This window comes from Manacus candei, unplaced genomic scaffold (assembly GCF_025592945.1).
Source record: "Manacus candei isolate 608988 ecotype Guabito, Panama unplaced genomic scaffold, ASM2559294v1 h1tg000048l, whole genome shotgun sequence".
Taxonomy (NCBI): Eukaryota; Metazoa; Chordata; class Aves; order Passeriformes; family Pipridae; genus Manacus; species Manacus candei.
In genome coordinates this window covers 7491868-7508897 of record NW_026138096.1, presented here as the reverse complement: position 1 = coordinate 7508897, position 17030 = coordinate 7491868, and the positions used below count along the sequence as shown (strand labels likewise).

At 48.8% G+C, this 17030-nt stretch overlaps 1 protein-coding gene across 1 annotated transcript in view; it reads left to right on the top strand.

Annotated features, from left to right (window-relative positions):
* NAT8L (N-acetyltransferase 8 like) overlaps positions 1-16756 on the top strand; it is a 35017-nt gene extending 18261 nt beyond the window's left edge. Inside the window, exon 3 of the mRNA XM_051798647.1 lies at positions 8765-16756. Within this exon, the coding sequence (XP_051654607.1) occupies positions 8765-9132 (368 nt within the window). The 3' untranslated portion in view covers positions 9133-16756. The remainder of the gene's footprint in view (positions 1-8764) is intronic.
* Positions 16757-17030: the final 274 nt, after the last annotated feature.

Here is a 17030-nt window from a genome sequence, read left to right as displayed (position 1 = left end):
GGCCCCGGGGGACTGGAACCTGTTTGAAAAATCAACCAGTGAAGTGCTGACATGGGGGGCATGGCCACTAACAGCTTGCATTGATCCAGACGTCCAGCCTGGGCCCCCGCAAAGCTTTGCAGGGTGAGGTGTGTGGGCAGGAACTGTCATAGAGGTATTTCAAAGGAACAGGGTGAGGTTTAAAGCAAAGGTTTTAAGAAGATTAGAATGCCTGCTAGGTTATGTCTCCAGCAGTGACAGTAGGAGATGCTGTTTAGGACCAAACCTGGCCACTTCCTGAAGTCCCTTTGCTGCAGAATGTGGGTTTTATTTTCTTCTGTTAAAATATTAGAGTGAAAGTAAACTATAGCTAGCCATCAACATCTTAGGGGTTTTCTGGGGGCTTTGATACCCCAAAATGGAATACCTGTGGTACAGTAGTTGGGTGCTTTTGAGGAAGGATCAGCTCCATCAGGAAGTGCGGAGCAAGCACTGATGAAAGTCAGTTCTCATACTGTTATTCTAAATTGCAACCCCACCACCCTTTCCATCCCCAGGTGAAGGTGAACCTGGGCTGCAGCAAAACCCCCCAGTGGGACCATCACCTGTACAGCATGTGCTGCTGCTGCAGGTTTATCAGCACTGGCACGTTACAGCATATACCAGTCTGAATACAAATATGGGTTTGGGTTTGCACAGATGTTTAGGCCAGCTGTTGCCTGCAGTCCAAAACCTCATTGCCTGGTCTCTCATTTTATGCTCAGGTTTATCAGATGCAGAGGCCACCTCTGAATTCTTGTCTCCTGGGGCAGTTTGAGACCCATTGTTGTGGCAGAATGTGGTCACAGTGTTTTTTGGTAGCTAATGTGGTTCCATGGACATATGGTCAAATGCTGGATGTCGCTGTCATCCCACTGATTCCCTGCTGCTTGCAGCTCTGGAGGCTTTGCCTGAGCTTAGGGGTTGTTGCAAGTAGCTTCAGCCCTCGGTAACAACACAGGTGAAAGGTAATCAGGATGGAAAAGAAGGCACATGGAGAAGTAGATGAACTGGTTGCTCAGAACCAAATCCTCCATCTCTCTTCATGCTGTGTAGGTGATCTCATCGCCTGCTGCCCAGATGCCCCATGAATCAAGGGATGTCACCCACCCTTGGCATATAGATGCGCTACCCTGTGCTCTTCCAGCAGGGAATTGTTTATAACAGGGCAATAAGTCCTGCAGTGGTAGGTTATGTGGAGTTATTTATGAGGAGGAAGGAGTCTCACAGCGTTTCTAATTTCATGCATGAATAATTCCTGTGTCCCTGACATTTTTTGTTCCCCTATGCCTGGGCCTTGTGTGGTGCAGTGGGATGCTTGTGCATGTCAGGAGTTTCGGAGTCGGGGTCTCTCGCATCTCACCCAGTTTCCGTAGATATAAACTACACTGAAATGCCATTATTTTGTAGGAGCCCTCCAGGAATGCCTTTAACTGAAGTCAAGTGTAGAGTTATTAGCAGAACTTGTGGGAGCTGCCATGCAGCCCTGCTTGAAGGCAAGGGAAACTAGAAAGGTGGAAAGGAGAGAAACTCAACGCACGGGAAAGATGGAGGTAAGGAGAGATAATGGGATAATGGCATACCTCATAAACACAGACATAAATCCCTCCCCATCCTGGCTAGCTGAGCAGCTGCAGTCAGTGGCAGGGACAGCTGTTGCCTGTCCTTGGTTAGTCCCTGTGCTCAGGCTACCCATGTCTGGCTGGGTGGCAGCCGCTGTGCCACGTCCATGCCCCAAACTCCTCCTGCTGGCAGCATTCACATCACAGCAGCCAAGCTGTCCCTGGAAGAACCTCTTTTCTCCCTTGATGTTGATTTAACTCGGCTGGTCTGCCCTGCATTTCACCAAGGATGGAAGAGAAGGAGGAGGGAGAGTTGCCTCAAGTGCTCAGTGCTTCTTCAAAACCCAGACAGGATAAAAGGGCAGGGATTTAAATGGCATCAGCCACACACAGCCACGGCACAGCCAGCTTTGGGCTGTGGACTCTATCCACTTGCTGCCACTCACAGTCTGTCTCACTGACAGTGATGTATATAAATAGTGCTGGCAGGAGGAGAGGGCAGACACTGAACTTCGGGGCTTTTTAATGGGTTATCTGTAAATAGGTAATAATGGCACTGCACTGTGTCCAGTGCAGGATCCCCTGATTCCTTCTGTACTGCCCTGCTTGAATCATCCCTACTTGGCTCAAAAGGCTGCTGCTCTGGCCAAAATCAGATCAAGAGATGGCACAGGAGGCTGAATAAGTGACTCCAAGGGCAAATATTTAAAGCTTCATGATGGGACAGCGTGTTGCATTTCCTGTGTCCCAGTGTTTCCATGCAGAGGTGTCACACCAGGCTGTGCCACAGAACGTCAGCAGGTTGCAGGGAGGAGTCGGGGGCATTCGGATCTCTGGGATTAGCAAGGCTGTCACTTTTGGGAAGCCTTTATGTAGGTATATTAAGAACAAGGGACACAGGCAATTGCAGATCCTGTCCTATGGAAAGCATGGGGATGAATTTGAGTTTTTTGGTGTTTCGATTTTTTTTTTCCCCCTTTTGCCCCTTCGTAGAAGCCTGAGGGAAACGTAGGAGAGAGATGTTTGCCTTGTGCAGGATGCTGCTTCTCCCAGCAAAGCCCTGAAGATACACAGTGAGCCTGTGGGCATCCTCCCTCCCCATCCCAGACCTCACACCTGCATGTCACATCTCTGCCAGGGATGCAGGTTCCTGGTTTTAATTTTGGAAGGCCTGGCCTTCCAAAAGAGAAACTCTTTTGGAAGAGTTTCTCTTACTATCAGCTTCCTTTTTTTCACAGTGGCCAGTCCCTGGATGCTTTCCCAGCTCTGCTGTAAGCATGCAGAGGAGCTGGTGCCTGCCTGGTGTGTTCCCAGCAGTGGTGATGGTAACTGCTGAGCATCTCTGCCTCATCTGGAGGGTGCTCCAAGGACATCACCTGGGACAGCTTTGAGCCGAGAGGGGAATTGCTTATACTTGTGTTGCTGTGACATGCCAAAGCAGAACTGAAAGTCACAGTCAGTGCTTGAAGGGATATTGCCTTGAGAAGTTGCGTGTCTGTCTGGAAATTATGTTCCACAAATAAGCCTCTGAGAATTAATAACAGCTCTGCTGCAGGAGATAGTAGTGCCACCTCTGAAGAAAGAGGGAGAAGACTGGGCCTTTCATACATACTTCCAAGGAAAACTTCTTCCCACAGGGATGCATCCGTGTGAAATTAGCACCAACAGTGGGTGGTGGCTGCAGGAGCTGCTCTGTCCCCTCTCCAGCTCTGAGAAGAGTCACCCTTCAGTGTGTAGGTGCTGGCACTAGGGAGGACCCAATTTTGAGTTAAGGATGTTTTGAGGAAGCAGAGCTTTGCCTGTTCATGTGGGAATACTAGAATTTTCTAGGAAACAAAGGATCTGAAAAGTACCTACCTGGAAGACAGAGCTTTGCTTTTTCAGAGCAACACACTGCTGTTAAATTCTGGAGTTTGGGGTAGTGGTCCTTGAGTGCTGAGTGCCTTAGGAAAGGTGTGGGAACCTGCTATTGTCAGTCATATAGGACTCAGGCTGGTGGGAAAGGCTGATGTCTCTCTGTTCCCCTCTCTTCTAGCAGTACTCTCTGCTATTGCTTTTGGCTCCAGTCTTTCCACCCATCCACCCACTGGCCTTTTATTCATCAAAAGGTGTAGAAGAATTTGCAGCAAAAATAAATGAATTTATTTTCACCCACCATCCATCCTCGTCGGCTGTGTGGGGGAGAGCTGTGCAGCTCATGACAGTGGAGGAGGGTGGGAGAGCAGGTTTGCAGGCACAGCCAGATAATTGCATGGCATGTCCTCCTTGGCAGGAGTGGGGAATAAGTGGCCAGCATGCCACCACTGCTCCAGGGAAGTCCTTGGGGTGCGGCACCAGCAGCAGTGTGTGGAGCCTGAGGGCAGCCTGTGCTGTGGGAGATGAGTGGGTGGATTAGAAGAATGCTCTCTTTTGGTCTTCAAAAGCTGGGAATCATCCTTAAATTTTGAGCAGAAGGACACTGCCATCTTGTGTGCTTTCAGGTCCTGGGTACCATCAGCTGAGGAACCATGTCTGACCTTGCTGTGAAGGATGAACAACCCAAAATCATGTTCCTTGTTACATACATCACAGCCATTTTGTGCCTTTCTCATAGGTGCCTGTATTGCAGGGTGTTGGGTTTTTTTAATAGAAGTTTGGGTTGGAAGAGACCTTTAAAGACCAACTAGTTCCAATACCCTGCTGTGGGCAGGGACACCTTCACTTGACCTGGTTGCTCAAGCCCCAATCCCACCTGGTCTTGAGCACTGCCAGGGATGAGGCATCCACAGCTTCTCTGGGCATCCTGTTCCAGTGCCTCACAACACCATCATTGTAAAAAGGTTTCTTCCTTTATTATGTCTTTTGCCTGTAAGTTCTTGATGTCGTGTGGTGAGGCAGCAAGCTGAGGGAGTGGAGAGAGCTAAGGAAGGTAGTGGTGCGTTTTCCATGGCTGCTTCTCCTCACTTTTGCAGTTGGCAGCCCTGAGGAAGCAGGGAACAGTGCTGCAAAGAGGCTTGGTGTTTGGCTGGGAACAGCTGGTGCCTCTGGAAGGTACCTCCAGTGCTTCAGAGTGCTGTTCACAGGGCAGCTCTATTTACATGCAAGACATCCATGAAGAACAGATCTTGGAGAGCTGGAAGGGCTTTGAATGACCATAGTGATGGCTTGGCAGGTGGACTGCAAATGAGGGTGAAGGCAGAGAGAGAGATGCTGCCACAAGATGAGTATCTGAAAGGGTAGGGAGAGTTGTAGCTGTCAGGGTCTGTGTTTATCTTTGCAGCAGTGATTATTTTCAGATAGCATGTGAGAGAGTAAAACGTCAGCTCCTGCTATTAATAGAGCTGCAAACAAGGCTGCTGCTCATTACTGACAGGTGAGATGTGTTAGTTTGTTTCATCCTAGGTAGGAAACAGTTCAAAACCAAGCTCTCAGTCAATCCCCTTGGTCAAGAAAAGGTGGGGAGGAGACTCCCCCCAAGCCCTGGGGTGTGGCAGTGCAAGGTGTTTTTTCCAGGGTGCTTCTATGCTGCTCCAGAACAAGTGCTGCTGGAAGAGTGGATATGGTGAGGAGCTGCAGCTGGCTAGCACTGTGGAAAACATGGAATCATAGGATAGTTTGAGTTGGAAAGGACTTTTAAAGGTCATCTAATTGAGTTTAGGTATAAAGCAGTCTGAAGACCTTCAGCACTCCTGCTCTGAAGCTGGAGGGTTTTCCCAGAGGAGAGAAGGTCTCAGCCCAAGACAGCTTTCAGTGGCAAATCCTCTAGGCAGCTGCATAGAGGAGGGATTTGACAACCTCACAGGGGAAAGCTATTCCTGGGCTTCCTTTGGGAACTTGAGGTGTCTTCAGTAAGGTGAAGGATCCGGCCACTGGTGATCCTTGGAGCAGATGCAGACACGAGGTGGGCAGTAGGGTCGAACTTTTGGGGCCTGGTGGTGCTGGTGTAAGCGAGAGCTGCACACGACTCGTGTTGTTTGAGCAGATGTGTCCTGTCTGTGGCTAATTATAAGCGTTATGTGCACAACACACACTGGGAGATGTGCCAGATACTGTTTCTTTTCACGTTGAACTCAAAATCATTATAATTGAGCTTTAAAGTTGTAAGTAAAAACTAACAAGGAGTGCAGATTTGCTGTCATCCTGCTTGCAACCAGGGCTGGTCCCTGCTGGGAGGGACAGGGGTGGGGGTATGGAGAGGGCAGTCAGAGGAACTTGAAATGTGGAGGTTTTGGGGGTCTGCTGTGGTGGATATGTCCAGATTTGGGGTTTGAACAGGCAGAATACCCCAAAGTACTAGAAATGTGCCGTTTTACAAATGTGGGAAGTGTTGCTGAGTGAGCTTTAGCAGCCTCTCAGGTTTGGTGGGCAGAGACAGAGAAGAGGTGTTTGCTAAGAAGGGAAAGCAGGGAATAAAAATGGGAAGCAATCACGGAAGCAATTGTGTAACCTCAGGTTGAGAGGAACCTAGGTTGTGTCTCTGGTTTGAAGAAATCGAGACAACCTTGCTGAAGAAGCAGCTCCAGGAGGAGTTGTTGTGCATGGGGCTGGATGAGAGGGATGTGACAGCTGTGCCACTGGCTGCATCTCAGGGATACCAGCTGATGGCTGCTTTGTGGCGCTTTTGGGGGCTGCCCCACAACTGGGTGGTTGCTGGGGATAAACCTCCTTTTGAGACTGCACCACAGGAGTGATGGCCGTGCATGTAGGGGCGAGGATCCCTGCGGCCCTGGTGTTGTGGTGTGCTTGCCGTGTGGCCAGGGGTGTGATGGATGGGCTGGGGAGTGCCTTGGGCACCACCACCACGTGAGGAACAGTGTAAAAACAGCGGTGAGCTCTCTACCCTGTGATTTGTATTCGGAGGGAGGGCGGCTGCTGGGTTTCAGTGCTTGTAGGTGTTCATCTGGGGTCGTGTCTGAATAAATTACGTTGTGAGATCCAAGCGAGCACAGGGGAACAAGCTGCACTGTCAACGCGGCAGCAGAGCAGAGACATCTTAACTGCTCGTGATAAATGGGTCAAGATGGGCCCCCGTGTTTTAAAAATTAGCAGTTGGCCTAGATAGCAGCAGCAAAATGACTTGCAGGGGGAACAAAAGTGAGCGTCACTGGAGCTGTGCATTGCTCTGAAGGTGGGGACGAGCCTGGTGTGCTGGGGTGAACCTGGGCTGGTTCCCCACCCTTTGTTTGTACCTGGCTCTTCCTTGGCAGCTGGGCTGTGCTGCAGGGAAGTGGGGAAGACCTTGGCCCGTTTCTTTCTGATGGCTTTGTGGAGTCACAAGGTGCATTTGTCCTGCAGGCAGCAGGCACCTCCCACTGCCCCTCCAGTGCTTTGCTTTCCTCCAGTGACAGAGTACTCCGAGTTGTTTCAATAATTTCCCCCCCCAGTTTTGTAGGGGAAGTGGTGCTGTGCACCCCTGAGCACCCACCTGGGCTGTTTAACTCTGGTCTTTACAGAGATGTGTCGTGCATTTGGGTTTGGTTGATTGGCAGGGTTGGTGCTAAAGATGGAGCTGCTGCCCAAGTCAGGTTCTCTTCTGCTTCGCATTGGGGAAGAAGGCCACTGCCTGCACCAGGGGTTTCTCCTGTGATGGAGTCCTCTTCCCCTGGATGAAACCATGTTGCTCCAGAGCACTGAAAGCCAGTGCTTTTCTTCTGGGCAAGACACCTCACAGCAGAGTGACTGTGCTGACCCCCCTGTACCCCAAAAGCACAGCCTATTCTTTAAGCTGCATCCTCATCCCCGGAGCAGCGTGCCCACTGACCAGTGCCAGTGTAACTGAGGATGGGCTGGTTTTGCTTGCTGAAACTATGTGGGTTTGGCCTGAGTTGCTTGAGCACAGTGTTTCCAGCTCGTGAGAGGCTCTCACCTGGCACAGGGCAGCAGAGGAGGAGCAGCAGTAGCTCCAGAGCAAGGGGGATCTGGCCACAAGCACCCCAACCTGCAGGGAAGGAGTGGGTGAGCCTGGTCTTGACTCTGCACAGGAGATGCTCTTTCTAGGAGATGTTTATGCTGTTTTCCCCTGCTGGTGTTATGATGCCATTAATGGTCCCAGTTTCTCACTACCAGCATCTTGCTGCCCAGTTTGGATTTTCTGTTTGAAGCTGTCTTAGGCAAGTTTTGCACTGAAGTCTCTAAGAGGAGAATGTACTTACATATCCAACGTGCATGGAGGGAGGTCAGAAATAAGCCAGGCAGTCACTTATGTAACTTTTCATATTAGGTCCTTGTGGATAGAGAAGCAGGTGGCAGGAGGAGCCACTGGGAGTCCTGAGCAGTCAGGACAGCTATTGCATCACACCTGAAAAGCAACATGCTCATGAGTCCCAGTGTGTCTGCCCCACAGCAGGCACAGCTTTCCCCGACCTGGGGAGGCCCCACCAGCTCCTCATCCCCCACCACAGAGGCTCCCATCCTGTTCTGAGCTGGCTCCACGCCTCTCACCACAGCACTAGGGAAAGAAGCTCAGCCTTTCCCCATCCTCACTGTCATTCAGTTGAATCCTGCCCTCTTACATCTCCAAAGATGCTTTATGCACTGCCCTGTGCTTCTCCCCCATGAGCTCCTGCCTGAGCGCTGCCCCTGCTCTCTTCAGAGGCCACGGGTCTGCCCAGAGCACACTCTCAGCTGGTGAGTCCAGCTCACTGATGTCCTGCCCATGCCTCAGGCAAGCTGTTGACCTGGAGATGAGAGCCTCTGAAAAGTGCAACCTCCAGTAAAGGAGGATTTTGGCAGCAAAGAACACAACAGGCTGCCTGTGCCAACCCCTCATCACAGGGTGTGATGCAACAAGCAGCCAGGGTGGGTTTTGCTGTGCCGGGAGGGATCTGGGACTCGCTGCAGTGAAGTTACGTGGTAGGACAGGAGAATGTGACTGCGAGCAGGTCAGAAGTTGCCCATCATGTACCACCATTGGCTGGGGACTGTTTCCTGTCTGTGAAGGCAGCCAAATGCATTCCATAACACCTGGTCCCTGGGAATCTTCCTCTGGTTCGTAGGGACTTTGCTGTGCAATTTCCTTGGGAAAGCAACATTCCCTTCAGTGTCTCAAGAGAAAAGAGTTTGGTCCTTATTTATGGAGGTCGTTAGTCCCCACGTGTGACAGGTGATTTTGGACCCCAAGCCCTGCTCCCACTTGTGCGTTTGGCAATGGGCACTTGTCTGTCCAGGATGGCTGGTGACTACATGTGCTGCTTTGTCTCCCACAGGCTCCTGCTTCTGGGTCGCCGTCCTGGACGGCAACGTGGTGGGGATCGTGGCGGCGCGGGGCAACGAGGAAGACAACACGGTGGAGCTTCGCCGCATGTCCGTCGACTCCAACTACCGCGGCAAAGGGATCGCCAAGGCCCTGGGCCGCAAAGTGCTGGAGTTTGCCATGCTCAACAACTACTCCTCCGTCGTGCTGGGAACCACGGCCGTGAAGATGGCAGCCCACAAGCTCTACGAGTCCTTGGGGTTCAAGCACGTGGGCGTCGTCGAACATTATGCCCTGCCAGGGATGACACGCTCCTTACTGGAGAGAATGTTTTTCCAGGTCCGCTACCACCGCTACCGCCTGCAGCTGCGGGAAGAATAAAAAAAAAAAAAAACAAACCCCAACCAAACAAACGAGAAAAAAAAAATAATTTTTTTTCCTCCTCTTCCTCTCCCTTCAAAAATAATAAATTACCCTTCTGTTTCTCATCACCGTTGATTTGCCAATTTTGGGTTGAGTTTTTGTTCCCTCATGTCACCTTTTGGTTTGCTCCGTTCAGCTCCATGGGCCGGCCCTTCCTCGCATGCTGTAGGTGGTGGTGCTGGGAGTCCTGCGACCCGGCGGGGCAGAGCGGAGCAGCGGCCTCTCCTTCCCAGGTACCTCCGTAAAGCACAGAAACTTAACTGCAAAATAGTACCACTTGCTCTGGTGTACATAGTCTTCTCCTTTTCCAAATGTAAGATAATATAACATAGTGATGCATTCATAATAGCGCAGAAATATTACTTGAATGCAGTTTTCAGTATTTCACACACCAGTAAAGTAGAACACGCATTCGTCCTGCCGTTATTTACTGGTTAATAGTTTTCAAAGAAAAGGTGGGGGGCAAACCCCGCCCCCCTGCCCCAACCCGCTTGCTACAATGCATGAAGAGGAAAGCGCGTGCACGCACTCAAACACATCGCACTGCCACCACGGCACTGGTGTTGCACTTTTTTTGGATGTGCCTCATTCTGCCAAATGCCTGAGAGACCCTGGGTGCATCCGGTAACCACAACTCCACTCCACCTCCCCCTCCTTCCTAAGCCAGCACAGACTCGGACCGGCTGAACTGAGCCCCATTGTACCATAGTGTGAAGTTAAGATCAAACCTAAATATCTCCTGTGCTGTTCCGTAGCCACGTGTAACCTGCAGTCCTGGGCCAGACTCCGCATGTGCGTTGGACTTTCTCTTTGCTGCCTTTTGGGGGGTTTTTTGTTGTTTGTTTTTATTTTTAAGGGTTATTTTGTTGTTGTTGTTGTTATTTTTAGTTTTGGCTTTTGCTGAATGGTGTCGTTGAGGCGTAATGGAGGCTGCAGTTCCTATGGCAACACATTTGCACATTAATGTGCGCACCAAATCTCACCACTTCAGAGAAGCAACGTGTGACAGATAATAGCATTTTGGGGAGTGCCGGGGTGGGGGGGGGAAACGTACTTATTATCTTAACCAGCTGCTTGTTTGATAAATGTAGATGGCCTCACTGCAGCCTTCCATCAAAGGTAATTAACTGCTTTAATGATGTCAGATTTGTGAATTGTACAATGCAAAAAGCAATGCAAAGCAGATTCGGCATGTGTCTGTACCCAGTATGTATGTACAGTGCCTGCCAACTAAAGAATAACCAAGACTACAGCTTCTTCTAGCCTGAGATATCAACTTTTATAACTTATTTAAACAAATAGCAACCTTGCATGAATTATGTCTTGGGGAAAAAGAAGATTGGTAGGTTTTAATTTTTAAAGCGTGGTGTCAGAGGTATTACAGTAAACCATTTCTGGCTGCACTTAATTTGGGGTGGGTAGAGGGGTTTGGCTCAGCTAATACATTTAAAGGGAAAAAGCCCTTCAATTCCTGGGGGAAAAAAATAATTACTATTTTATGAAGTATTATGTGTGTGTTGAGGGGGTAACCCCACCACCTCACTGGGTGAAAGGGTAGAGCATGTGTTAACCGTGCTTTCACTTGCAAATACAATGGAAGCATCAGCGGGAGAGCCTTAGAAGGAAGGAGCCATGGGGTGGAAGTGGGGGCAGACAGCATGGACCTTGGACAGGGGGTGCTGTCTGTCTTACTCCTACCGGGAGCTGCCCTTTCCTCTCCAGGCGAAAGCTTTCCCAGCACTGAGACATGGCCAGTGATGCTGAATGAGAGCAGAGGGGAGGGGATTCACCCCGTCCCTGCTGGGCCATGGACCGGGCACTGATGCTGGGGGTAGAGGAGCCATTTGGCACAACACCGGTAGCGCTTTCAGTGGTGGGATTGAGCTCGGCCCAGCCTTTAAGGAGTTGGAGGGACAGAGTCCCAGTGTGTGTCCCAGCAATAAGGGGGGAGAAACAAGGATGGTGAAGGGCACTGTAGCAAGAGACCATGAGTTTAATTAACAAAATTTCTGTATGGGGCACTATATTTTTAAAAGTCTTTCTATGCTGTACATTTCTCCTGAAGCTGAAATAATGTACTGTTGGTAGGGGTTCTTGTATAGTGTACAGAAATCGGCAGAATATTTTCTTGCTGCATTCAGTGATTTATTAACCGAAGTAAAACAGACAAATATAAAGTGTTAGCAAAAGCTGAAAGAAAAACAAAACAGTTTGTGCCTTTTTTAGTTTATTTTTCTGTTGCTATATAATCACTGCACTAAAACCTTTCCAGAGGGAAAACAGAAACAAAAACTAGTCTTTTAATAAGGGAGGAATATGTAAAGCCTAAATTGAGCATTAATTTTTTTATTAGGATATTTAATTAAAATAATGTTGCTGGTTTTGTTTGATACCTGTGCCTTTGTAATAAAACTCCACATCCTGTCAGAATATCCAAAACTGGAATAAATCCCACCAGATCCCACAGACGCAGAAGTACCATCAGGTTACCAGTATTTTCTTTAATGCGTGTAAACCTTAACTGATGATATTACAGTATCTGATCGTTTAATACCTGTTGAGTTTCCCTGGGGAAGAGGTGCTTTGGAAAGGTATGGCTTTCAAGGTGCTGTCTGCATTCCTCCCCCAGCTGGAGATGCACAGATAAGGACTGAGTCATTGCCACTTGGCCAGTAGCTGCCAAGCAAATTTATTCCCTTAACGCTTCTGCCAGTTGCTTTGTGACCAGGCTTTTTGGAAGAAATCCAGCTGGTTGCTCCCAGCTCTCCAGCCAGGACAGCTTGTTTCTGAAGGAAAGGGCTGGCTGCCAAATAGGCTGGGATTTGCTCTCCTCAGAAGACAGAGAGGGCTGCCAGGGCTGCATCCCCTGCAGCAGTGGTGGGACAGGGGTACACGACCTCCAGCGTTGTTGCTGATCTCCCGCCCAGAGCTGCTCTGAATAGGATTAGACAAGGTTGGACTTAAAAGCATCAAGTGATACTGTTGTTTTGTCTGCATTCAAGGGAAGTTTCCCTAAATGTGATAGCTCAGGCTCAGCTCTGGAGCCACACAGTTGCCACTCTGTGTGTCCCCAGGGCTTTGGACCATGCCAGGCTCTCCCGCTGCCCCCAGGGCCCAGCCTGCCTTGCCCCTGCTGCCTGGGTGAGTGTACAGGTAGAGCACAGTGCACCTTGCAGGGCAGTGTGTTGAGGCTGAGCTGCCTTTGGCAGATCCATTCATCTGCTCTGCCTCTTTCAGGGTGTACTGGTTTAAACAATGCTGCATGGAAGAGATCCCACAACTCGTCATTTGTGACCCCCAGTCCTGGCTTTGCAGCTCCCCTTGGGGAACTTCTTGCTTCTCCTGCCCCCGATAGCTGTGGTCAGCACAGCCCTCTCTCTGGGCCTGAGCATCATCTCCGGAGTCTTCCCATCCCAGTTCAGTGGCTGGGTGGGTGCAGAGCAGCACAAGATGGTTGTGGGTTTGGTTTTGTTGCCAGAAAACCCTTTGATATCCTATTGCCAGTTCTTGAGTCTTGATTGCCACAGAGTCTCATGTCAATGTGAGATGAGAGGGGAGGCTCCTGATTTATTTTCATGATTTCTCTTTCCAAGGATAATTCTGGCTGAAGTGTGAGGAAGAGTAGAGCATCTCTTGGGTTTGGGCCTCAGTTGGTAAATGTGGTGGCCAGTAAGACCACTTCAGATTTAGGTAGAGGATGTGTTGGAGATGTGAAGGCACTTCCTCCAGCTGTGCCAAGTGCCTGCTCTTACTTTACAGTGCAGATGGGCTGTCACAGCCCCCTGCCCTTGTGCTGTGTGCCAGCTGGTGGCACAGGGAGTGCAGTTTCCTCACCTGGCTTCTCTCTCCTTAGCATGGGGCTTTTCCTGCTAATCCCTGTGCATTGGGCACTGCTCAAGTGCCCTCTGCTTGGAGGGGCCTAGGACAGAGCCCTTTCTCCCCAAGGGAGGAACCAGGTGGGATGTCCAAAAGTTAAAAAAAAAAAAAAAAAAAAAAAGTAAAAAAGGAGGAAAAAAGGTGGAAATTGCATTGCTGTGGCAGAGGTCCAGGGCCTCAGGGCTGCTCCAGTCCTCCAGCACAGCCTGGGCCATTCGCTGTGGAGTGAGTGGGAACTCCCTGCACATCCTGAGCAAACTGGCATCTCCAGCACATGTCATATTTGGCAATAAGCTCTCTGGGAAACTTGGCCCCTGAACAGATCCAGGCCAGTAACGCTAAGCAATGAAACCAACAAAGTGGTTTCTAATCTATCTTGAAACCCTTAAATTCGTATTTGTTGTAATTCACACTGTGTTTTCCCTCTGTGAATCAGACAGCACCTGCAAGATGCTTGGGAATGGCAACTGTAATGTGTCTCTGCTGGGAGATGCAGAGAAGTTCAGGGCATTGCCTTTGGGGTGTTCCCATCAGCCGAAAGCCACTCTTTTCCCTCACCTCTCTCTCCCTATGTGTGATGGGGGACAGTGTTTCTGAGCAAGCCTTTACCTCTCCAGACGTGCTGCAGGCTGTACCCACACACAGGACTGAGTGGCAGGACCTGTGCTCTTCCCTGCAGCTTGGGGAGCAGCCAAGGGAGTGGGTGCTGCTGCAGGGAGGAGAGGGGGTGCCTTGGCTGCAGGGCTTTTCAGGCTGGAAGGAGATAGCCAGCAGTGACCCTGTCAGGGACAAACAGGCTTGTTTTTAAGATGTTTGTTGGAAGCAAGATGAGTTTAACTGTGTCGAAAGGAGACTATGTGGGTGCTCTGCTCTTCAGGTGCGAGGTGCAGCAGCACTGCAGGGCTGAGCTGGTTGTGTGCAGTGGGGGTGGTGTGGGGCACAGAGGCAGGACTGCCTTTTGTGATGCTGCAGAGGTAGCTGCACCCCCGAAACTTGTGTCACAGCTTGCAGGGCACAAGTCATTCTGCTACATTCAAGATGGATGCATCTAAATTCTTAAAATCTCCAAGGGCCAGCTCTGCATCTGAACTTGTTTCAGCATTGCCTTTCAGCAAATGCAGGGGGCAAATGACCCTGAGGACATCTGTCCCGGGTTGTTGGGACCTGGGGAGTCATTCCCCCCCCCCATTGTTTATTGTCATGGGAAATGAGGATGATGCTTTAGGTCATGATGTTAGAATTTCTAAGTCCCTCTGTAGGAGAGGCAGGACTAAGGGTCAGCAGGTGGCTGTTGGGGACAGTATATGCCTGGTGGGGTCCTGGTGCTGCACACCTGGGAGCAGAAGGTGTTTGGTGCCTGGGGGGGCTCAGGCCCTGTCCTTGCAGTGGCCAGCTGCAAGTACAGAAAGTCTCATGATCAGAATTCCCAAGGGAACTGTGGTTTTGCAAAGCCTTGTCACAATCCTTGCTGCTGCTGATCTGTACCCATCTGTGATGCAGGTCTGCTGCCTTTTAATTTGCCAGATTTGCTGGCTGAGGTGCAAATGGATAGAGACTGACTGCAGGGAATTCCGAACTGCCAAACACACAAAGTCAGGAACCACCTCTGGTTACCTCTGAATTAACAGTCTCATTTTTGCTGTGCTGGAGCCTGTGTTTCATTAGTGCTAGTGTGATACTGTTGGTATGCACTCTATTTAATAAAGGCATTTTAATTCCACACTAATGGGAGTCTTGCAGTGGAATATACTGTACCATGTAAAGAAAACAAAGGAATACTAAGTGTTAAATAAGCTTTAAAATGCAAAAGGATAATTTTCTCTTTTTTTTTCTCCCTCAAAATACATCCACACAGAATCTTGAGAAAAAAATTGGTATGCTCTTGCATCCCCCAGTCCTAGAGACTATGCAACAGAGCTTATGTTTATTTCCTACCAAAACCTGCTACCTTAGGGGTGATTGGGAGTACATTTCACTGAAAATAAAACAAGAGATTAATTTGAACAAGTGAGAGTTTAGTCAAAACACAGTATTGTTTAAAATGACAAGCTCTAAGTCAGCTTTTGGAGTTTGGTCACTGTTCAGTGCTGTCTTTGTATTGCACAATGGTCACCTACAGGAGAGAATGTGCTTTTAACATCTAAATAGTAGAAGACAGACTTAGTGAGACCAAGAGCATAACAAATACATGATGCAACTGTAAATTTATTTACGAGTAACACATTTGAATGCAGAAGCAGCTACTGCTATATAAGCATAATGAACTTATAGCTAACATTGTTTTCAATTTCTTTTCCTCCAAAGCTTAATCCTTTTGCCTTGTAATATGTATATTTGATTTTTTTTTTTAAATGTAATTAGGTTTGACAAAGCATCCGTTGCTTTGTGAGTTGTACTTATGATTGTGCTGGGCCGTTAGCTTTAAGCAGTTTGTGTGCTTGTGTTATTTTATTAAAGCAAAGTCTTCTTGAGACAAAAGCGGTAAAGGAAAAAAAAATATTTTTTTGGTAGTGTTAAACAGATGTGTGGTATGCATTTGGAAAATGTCCAATGTCAGTTGAAAAAAAAAAAAAACAAAACAGGCTAAATTGCTTACCAGAACTGCTCACATTTAAGGCAGTGGCTTATTCACTCACGCCTAAGTAGAAACTTGGATTCCCCCAAACAGCCTCTTACTCTGCATCTCTTCACCGTTGTACAAGACTGATGTGAAATGAGTCTTGTGTTTTCTATGTTCAGCATAGTATGTACTGTACTTTGTAATGGGAAGTGGCTACAAGTCCTCAAAGAAAAATGAAACATATTCTAAAACAGCAATAATTATCACTGTAAAGCAAATGAGCACGTGGGGGAGAGCCCAGGGAGATAGTTAATGAAGGTGATACCATTAGGAACATGCTGGCATCAGTGCTGTTGTTGCACCTGGGGAGCAGGATTAAGTACTAGGGAAGGCCATCCTGGGACTAGACATCACCTTGGCCAAGAACTTGCCCATGTGGGGTCCCTCCACCTTAGTCACTTTGAGTCTTATGCAGCACAGGTTTTTCACCAAAGTTTTAAGGGCGAGTTATTGCAAATACTGTTCCTGGTGGGAGACACAGACACAAGGAAGAGCTGTCAGTCACACAGAGGAAGGTAAACGTTCATTGCCACAGTTTGTATCCCAGTGTACTCTGCTACTGCACAACTGGGGCTCCACAACAGCAGAAAATAGAATAAATTACTCTAATTTTCTACGGAGGGAAGCAGGAGTCAGCTCTGTTGGAAAGATGTTCGCATACTGCCAAGGTATCAACACACACCTGTTCCTCTGGTGTGGCAGGATGTGTTAAGATGTGTCCAAGTTATCCCTTGATGTGCTTTAAGCATTTGAGCTCCAGCTTACAAAGCTTATCCTTTGAGAGGGTGTGGTCTCTCCGTCTGCAGTGGGCAGAGCCCCGGGAGCCAGCCAGCTCTCCAGGGGCAGCAGGGTGTCCTCAGGCAGGGGCAGGTGAGGTGCTCTGGACAAATGACTTGTAGGTACTTAAGTTCTGTTCCTGATGGCCGCTGTAACTGTGAAAATTAACCAGACCTGCTGTGATAAATTTGGTTATATAAGGTTTATTTGGTTAATTTTTTATAAGTGAAAACTGAAAAGATGAAAGAGAATTGTAATATGAAAGCAACTGCTGTAAATAATGTACGAATGAATAAAATCTAAAACTTATGTCAGTTTTTTCCTAAACTGTATTACTGTCAAGTTACTGACACCACAGTGCAGATGGTGCCTGCATCTCTTCCAGCTCCCCCTCCAGCATGGGCAAACACCACTCCTTCCTGCTTCCATTGATAAATAGGAATATCTTTGTGCATCTCATGCATGTCCTTGGATTATATTTCCGTGCTGTTCCAGCTCATACGAACACATTCAGAAGTGTAAATGTTCTTGGAGCTCCTTACAGTTCCTGTGGAGCCAGCCCTGGGCACTGCACTGCTGGCAC